The 8126-nt window shown below is 37.4% G+C and overlaps 1 protein-coding gene across 1 annotated transcript in view; it reads left to right on the top strand.

Annotated features, from left to right (window-relative positions):
• Positions 1–1233: 1233 nt before the first annotated feature.
• LOC107709455 (neuronal acetylcholine receptor subunit non-alpha-3-like) overlaps positions 1234–8126 on the top strand; it is a 24254-nt gene continuing 17361 nt past the window's right edge. The window contains exons 1-2 of the mRNA XM_016513937.1: positions 1234–1580; positions 5455–5606. Of these exons, the coding sequence (XP_016369423.1) occupies positions 1520–1580; positions 5455–5606 (213 nt within the window). The 5' untranslated portion in view covers positions 1234–1519. The remainder of the gene's footprint in view (positions 1581–5454; positions 5607–8126) is intronic.

The following is an 8126-nucleotide window of genomic DNA, read 5'->3' as shown; positions in this document are numbered from 1 at the left end:
TGGCTGTGGCCTGGGTCCCGCCTGGCTCCTCCTGCTCCAAGTCCCTCTGGTCTCCTCCCTGCCTCCTCCCTCCATCGTCACCACCATTGGCTCTGTCTGCCGGTCTCCTCCCGGTTGTCCGTCCTCTTCCTGAACCTTCGCCAGTTTCATTTGCCGGATTTCCTGCCAGCCCTTTGCCATCCCGTTTCCATCCCACTTCCACTCCTTTGTCCTCCTCCTAAGTCTCCCACCATCCCACCCTTTGTTGTTTCTGCGGCGCGAGGACGTGCCTTCCGGGAGGGGGGCGAGCTGTCACGCCCCTGAACTGTCTGTGTGTGTTTTTGCTCCCCATGTGCTCCGTGACCTAGTTTTCCCTTGTGTTTGATTGTGTTCATTGATCCCAGGTGTGTCTAATTTATTCCCTCATTGAGTTGTGTATTTATAGTGTAGTCTGTTTCCTTGTCGAGTCTTAAATGTCAACTCCATGTGCTACGTGTGTGTTCCTGCCTGTGCTGTGTTCCCCGTGGTTTGGATTAAATAAACTGTTATTAGGCCTATTGTAATTCTCCTACGTTCTCCTCGTTCCTCGCTCCAACGCAGTAGCAACCCTGACAAAAGGGCTATACATGATCGTAGCCAAGGAATAAGGGTCTTATTTATCGAAATGATCGGTCATTTTCTAAAAAAAAAAAAAAACATAAATAAATAAATAAAAATGTATATACTTTTTAACCACAAATGCTTGTTTGCATTGAAACTGCAATTTAGGCCTTCAACCCGTTGGCTCCCATTTAAGTCCACAATATGGAGAAAAATCCTGGAATGTTTTCCTAAAAAAAAATCTTAATTTCTTTTTGACTGAAGAAAAAAAGACATGAACATCTTGGATGATGACTAATCCTTTCATATTAATAAAACTGAGTTTTATTAATACTGCTTTTTATTTTCATTTTCAGCCTATTTCATGGTAATCATTTTTTCATATTCATTGGCCTAATTTTTTGGGAATATTAATAAAATTAGGCTAAGTGTTCGTTTTAAGGACAATTTTGATTACCTTTCCACGCTATACAGGTATGTGTGTCAAGTCGCCACTTGATGTCACTTGTAAACTCTGACTCCTGAAGCAAAACCACGTCAGTCTTCAAATAAGGTATATTTTCGTCTTGAAGACGTTGGTTTGTTTATCCCCTCCCCTTACGCTCTCGAGCGCTCATTTTTTCTCCCTGCTCCGCTGCAGCTGCTCGGCGAATGAATGGCATCTTTCTCAACATCACGTAAACGCCGACGTGGGGAGCGAAAGCATCTTCCTCTCGTGTTCACTTCGGACGGAGCAGCCTGAAAACTCCACTCTGTTCATGATTAATTTATAGCTTTATCACACAGCAGGTTGCAGTACATCTGATCGTTTTACGAAACGGCTCGGTGTCCAGCCGTTTAAAAAAAGAGAATACCCCCTTTTATTGATGACAGAGACTCACTGTTCAAACAGCATGAAATAATTCCATTGAATGAAGGAACTGGAGCCGGGAACGACAGCATGAAGTTACAAATCTCCGGTCTTTTGCTCGTAATGGCAGTAGCCTATGCAACGATAGAGGGTAAGTAACCTACTGCACTTGAAACTGATAATCTTTAAGAGTTGCCCTGCATTTCTCCGTGTGTGGTTGCATATATCATTGCACAGTTTTACTTATTTCACAGTCCGTTATTAAAATGGTGCAAGTGATTTTGGCTCCAATAGACTCTATGTGACCTAAAATGTTAATTTAGACGAATTTATAAATGTTCAGAATGAAGCCACGTGTATTCAAACATTATCAGACGTTTTATCTTACGCTTTCTACCCTGCAACAAATGAATGATACAAAAGAAATTCGTCTCATGCTTAATTTACGCTTATTGCTAGGCTTCTAGCGCCCTCAGCTGGGTCTCTGAGTGTTAATGTTTTGTGTGACCTGTTCAGCCATACATCCGTGATTGAGCCATACACTTTTACTGGTTTTCCACCCTTCAGATGTGTCATTTTGCACCAGCTTTGTAACAAACAAAACAAAAAAATATATATTTTAATAGACACCAACACTTTGATGTGTTAATAGTATCACACTGAAGCACTAATGCAAGAAAATGTGTTTTGTTTGGGTTTGGCAGAGTGTAAAAGTGAAGATATGGGGGTTCTTATCAATGTAGAGGCAATGAAATCCTTCATGTGCAGCTTTAATCCAAAAATGGAGCTGCTGGACTGGATTTTCATTTATCTTGTCTGTCAGCAACACTCTGGAGTGAAATACTTCACATCTTTTCTCTTCCTCTCTCTGTTCATTGAAATGAGAGAAATTGTTTAATCAAGGGGAAATTGCTGTCAAACTTGCCATTCATAGATTCACCGAATTGCTGTTCTGTTGTAAAGGAAATTTTAGATTCTGTTTTATATCTGTAACACAAGGCCTATATAGCCACTATTAAATTTGCTATCTTAAATATCAGCATGGCCATATGCTGAATAATATTCCATGCTGATATTCAGTATAGCATACCAGCTTGATGGTTAGTTTGATGTTATTTTTATACAAAAATTCCTAAAAGAACTTAGTATCAAGTAATTGAGGTCAAAAAGAGGTCAAAGCAGGATAATTTGACTGAAAGCATATCTGTAACGCCATGAATATGCTTATTTGACTCTTAGCTTTTGATTCAGCCCTAAAATTTACCCTAAACTACCTTTTACCCTTAAAAGACCAGACCAGATGTTTTGCTGTCGGGGAAGTCAAGAGGACATTTGTACACATTTGTGGCCAGTGACTAATGAGGTCATGTCTGTGAACTTTGTACATCTATATGCAAATAACTCCAAGGTTTTCATGATCTTTTATTTGATTCTGTAAGAAGGAAATAACATTATTTTCACTGTAGCACCAGATGAATGCATATGTCCTTGAATCGAGAGGGTTATTCATTGCGAGTCTGTGTTTTTTACTCTTTGTGTAGGGATGTCCTATGAATTGCAGCATGCTCGAGTACATTAAAGTAGCTTTTAACGTCCTGATGCAATTGACAGAAATCTCACTTTTATTGAGGAGAGAAAAGAACTCATTAACACAATGAATGAAGAGCCAACAACTTCACGCATAACCCTTTTCCCACAAAATTTGAACTTGCCTTTACCTTGAAATAGGCTTGTACACACTTCAGAATGCATATACAAATACACTCTATTCACACTCTCTTGCTCACCCTCCTCCCCCTTCTTGTTTTTTGATTTACACGTCCTTATTCACTCCCTGGTTGGTTGAATCGTAAACCCAGGCGAGATGGCCTGCCCTGCGCACAGTCTTTATTTATGGTGTCATTTCATATACTTGCTGTTGCAAGACCCACAGCCCTGCTGAGCTGGAAAAACAGCTTCCCACAGACAGACTGAGAAACCTTTTGCCAGGGCACGACAGACTGCGATGAGAAAGGAAGTGATGCTGGTCGTTCAGCAACGATAGGCGTAACATCCTGTAAAAATGTCATTAATACGATGGAGCACAGATTGCTATGCCATTAATGATGGAGGGTACCTTACAGAGGACATTTATGGACAACCCCAACCCCCAAATGAGCGCACTTAATTTTTATTTAATGGATCCTACCTACGTTTATAAACTGATGCATTTATAAACTTGCAAGGACATATCAGGAAAGGGCATATATAAATGGAGAAAGACAAAACCAAGGAGGAAGAGAGAAGAGGAAGGGTAAAAGAATGGACAGAGAGTAGGTTTTGAATAATCATAAAAGCCAATTAGGCACAACACTTATATTTACAATATAGCATGACCTCTGGCGTGTTTTTCTGCATAATAAACATGCCTGTGAAATGTTATTTTATCAAGAAAATTCATTCTGTGTTACCCTTCCAATAGATCATACTGTATATTCCTTGACATGTAGATGTACATTATATTAAATTTATATTATAAAATGTAAAATTATATCAAATTACATTATACACATGATATTAAATATACGTTAGCTGTTGCGGTATTGTATATTTTAGCATGTCTGGAATATACAGGACTGGGACCATCCTAGTCATAATGACCTAAAATAGAATTATGAATTATACTGTATAATGGAATTAAGAACTCTCAGTGAGTGCATGCATGAATGTTCTGGAAGTACTCTGAATATAACAATCATGCTGAGAATTACAGTGTAAACTTTCATTCAAGCTTTATTATTCTGCATCTCAACCAGTCAGAAATACATATTCCATGAAAACAGACTATTTTTGTAAATGCCCATTTTATTTGTTGTTACATATCCATGTCTGAAATAGTGCAGACATAGGCCTTATTTACTTGTAAATAGAAAGTCAATGTGTAGCATGTACCATTTTTTGGGGAAAGTGGAGTGTTGTTCATTTTAAAGAAATAATAAAGAAAAGCATTTGCAGATATATATACTGACAAAAGATAAAGAACAGCAGCTTGTAAATGCTTTATTAAAATGCTATTTACAGGGATAGTTAATACTAAAATTAAAATTATGTCATTATTTACTCTCATTGTTCCAAAATAAACGTTCCTTCGTCTTTGAAACACAAATTTTAATATTCATTTTGTTTTTTAAATTCTCACATTTTTTAATATAAATAGAAAGTATGTAATCAATTTTTTAAGCTTCAAAAAGTACCTAAAACATGATCACTTTAAATGATGAACAGATTTAGGTTTTAATTTAGGTTTTTATTCACTTATAAACATTTATAAACACACATACTGAGGGACGCACAAGAACAAATCTCTTTGTATAATGGCTTTTGAATACCATTTATATATGATAACAGATTTTTCATTTTAAGTGACCTAACTCTTAAAATGTTACATTTAAAATTATTTTGCATTTTACTATTTACTATTTCATTTAATTACATGAATTAAATTGAATTAAGACTTAATATTTTTAAAGACATCTATTTATAATAATAGCAAAATGTTTATTTAAAAAAAACATTTTGTGCTCCATAGTTCAGTAAGTGTGTGTGTGTGTGTGTGGGTGTGAGAGAGAGAGTGTAATCATTAATGCTAGAGTGTGTGTGTGTAGTCGTGGGCGCATCTTGTTCTCCTGATGCTCTGTGTAGTGTGCTTGTCTGAGGTCATCATGTCATGGCAATGGTTGCGTCAGCAGAAGGAGCTCTGAGAAACATGGGCCAGCTGTCACTTCATGAAGTCACTTCACTTCATGATGTGCTCATCTAACACTCGTGGGAGAGTGTTTCTGAATTTAATGTGTGATTTCTCTAGATGGCAAATTCAATGTGGACCTACTTCCTGCATAACGTATGCATGTATAGGCCTCTTATACTGGTAATCAGCATGGAAGCTTTAGATTATGCTTTACCTTATCACCACATGCCACCTGAGGCTGTTGTGTCATTTTAGTTCCTTTTAATTGTTCTAAAATTAATCCACCCTGTTTCTCTAGCTCCTGAAGAGTTTGTCTCACTAGCTGAGATGGAGGACACGTTGTTGAGGAATCTTTTTCGGGGCTATCAGAAGTGGGTGAGACCAATCCTTCACGCCAACGACACGATTACCGTTCGCTTCGGTCTGAAGATCTCACAGCTGGTGGATGTGGTGAGACAAACACACATTTGCACTGCAACATCTGGGGCCGGTTGCATAAACTGCTTAGACTAGTCTTAAAAATTTTGTCATCTAATTTGTTTTCTTCAAGGCTGGTCATAATTTTTAAAAGTCAGTCACAAAAAGTTAGATTGGCCCAATTTGAGTCAGAAAAGTAACACTGATTACCTCTTGGCTAACTGCTAGTTGGTTACTTACAGATCTTCTTTATGCACCAAGAGCTTGTAACACTCTAAAGAGAAAGGAAAAAATGAAATCGCATCATATGACCCCTTTAAGACGAAGTCTTAACATAGTGGCTATGTTTATGCAACTGGCCCCTGATCTTCAGAAGTCATGAAACGCCCTAAACAAATATGTCTTTACTGAACACAGTGTATAAACATGCAAAAGGCAGGGAGGAAAAAGTATGTGAATCCTTAGGCTAATGACTTCTTCAAAAGCTACTTAAAAACAGCTGTCTTAATGCTGTCAGTTGCTTTGCTGTTGAAAAAACTCTGCATGGCTAAAGTTCAAAATGTGAAGTGGATTTTCAAGTTTATGTATTTTATGTGCCAGCTATTTTTTTCTATTGTTGTTGCACAGCCAAGATGCATCTTCACATAGTCAAAAACAGGTTCAAAGTCCATATGTCACTATATGGATGCCCGTTTCCGCCACTGAATAAAAAATATAAAAAAGCTAATTGCGACTTTTTATCTCACAATTCTGACTTTTTTCTTGGAATTGCACGTTTATATCGCGCAATTCTGACTTTTTTTTAGAATTGTGAGTTGCAAACTCGCCATTGTGAGTTATAAAGTCAGAATTGCGTGATACAAACTCGCAATTCTTACTCATTTTTCTCAGAATTTTGATATAAACTCGTTTATATCTCACAATTCTGACTTTTATTTTTTTAGAATTGTGAGATTAAGTTATAAATTCCAATTCTGAGGGGGAAAAAGAAAGAATTGCAATTGTGTTATTAAGTCAGAATTGCGAGATCTAAAATTGCAATTCTGAGAAAAAAGTCACAGTTGCTAGTTTATATCTCACAATTCTGATTTTAGCTGCAACTCGCAATTGCGAGTTTATATCACGCAATTCTGAGAAAAAGTCAGAATTGCAAAATGTAAACTCGCAATTGCGAGAAAAAATTTACGAATTGTGAGATAAAAAGTCTCAATTACCTTTTTTTTTTTTTTCCCCCCCATATCACTATGCTGAAGTTAGTTGCTACTTTAAAAGACAAGCTTGTTTTCTCACTTATTATAGAACAGAACTGATTAGTCTAGGAAGGATATGAGAGTGGCAACTCAGACCATAATTTACCCAACATCATCATGACAACCTGCTGTATCACACTTTATCACACACGTCTCTCTATCTAATTAATTCTCTCTTTCTCTGTTCTCCTTTTTACTTGTGACCCACTGTATTGATCCTGCTGATGCTGAGCATTCATGTCCCTGACTGAAAATGCATGCTCGTGTGTGTGTTTACCTGGTATTCCCTACGTTATGTTCCCACAAGGATAGTAATACCAGTAATTTTTGACCTTGTGGGAACATTTTTTGGTCCCCATGAGGAAAACAGCTTATAAATCATACATTTTTTTTAAATCTAAAAATGCAAAAAAGTTTTATGTGAGGGGTAAGATTAGGGTAGGTGTAAGTGTAATAGAAAATATAGTTTGTACAGTATAAAAACCATTATGTCTATGGAATGGCCCCATAAAACATGGAAACCAGTGTGTGTGTGTGTGTGTGTGTGTGTGTGTGTGTGTGTGCGATATTAGGTACTAGAAACACTTTTATCATTTTTAACTGCAAAGCTTATCACTGAACTGTAAAGCTTACCCGATCATCCAAGTTTTTTTCCTTTTACTCATTACTGAGTTCGTGAAAAATAACTATGACTGCCAGAGCCATGGCCTAGCAGCTAGCACATGTGCATGTTGAGATGTAATGTAGCACTCATGTAGGCATTATGAGGCATTACCCTTCAAGGCTTATATTAGGTTTTTTGGCATTATTCATATTATATTCATACTTAAACATGGCATATAGTAGAATATAGTGTAGTATTAAAGGGAGAGTTCACCCAAAAATAAAAATTCTGTCATCATTTACTCGTGTTTGGTTATTTACATTTTTACCATTTACATCCACTATATCAGGGTTCCTCAACAGGCACATCCGGCCGTGAGAGAAAAAAGTTTGGCTCCCGCTAATTTCAAATTATGTGGCATGAAAATTCAAACGCAGCATCAGAAAGCTACATTAATTTACATCGTGTCTACACTGGACGCGAGCGGCGCGGCGCGACGCAATAAAATACAAGAACTCCTTATAATCAGTGATGCTGTCTTGGATGCGGCGCGACACGACAAATCCCCGACAGTAAACTGCTGACTCGTTCTATTTATAACGTAGGCTAGGCATACTGACACAACGTTCAAATGATTTGCAATGCTTTGTCGCTTCCAGTGAAGATACGATGTGACAGCAAAAACATGGTGAGTGTGTA

The sequence above is a fragment of the Sinocyclocheilus rhinocerous genome, unplaced genomic scaffold (assembly GCF_001515625.1).
Source record: "Sinocyclocheilus rhinocerous isolate Xijiao unplaced genomic scaffold, SAMN03320098_v1.1 scaffold1648, whole genome shotgun sequence".
In the NCBI taxonomy this organism is placed as follows: Eukaryota; Metazoa; Chordata; class Actinopteri; order Cypriniformes; family Cyprinidae; genus Sinocyclocheilus; species Sinocyclocheilus rhinocerous.
The sequence above is the reverse complement of the archived record's forward strand: the minus strand, read 5'-3'. Positions and strand labels throughout refer to the sequence as shown.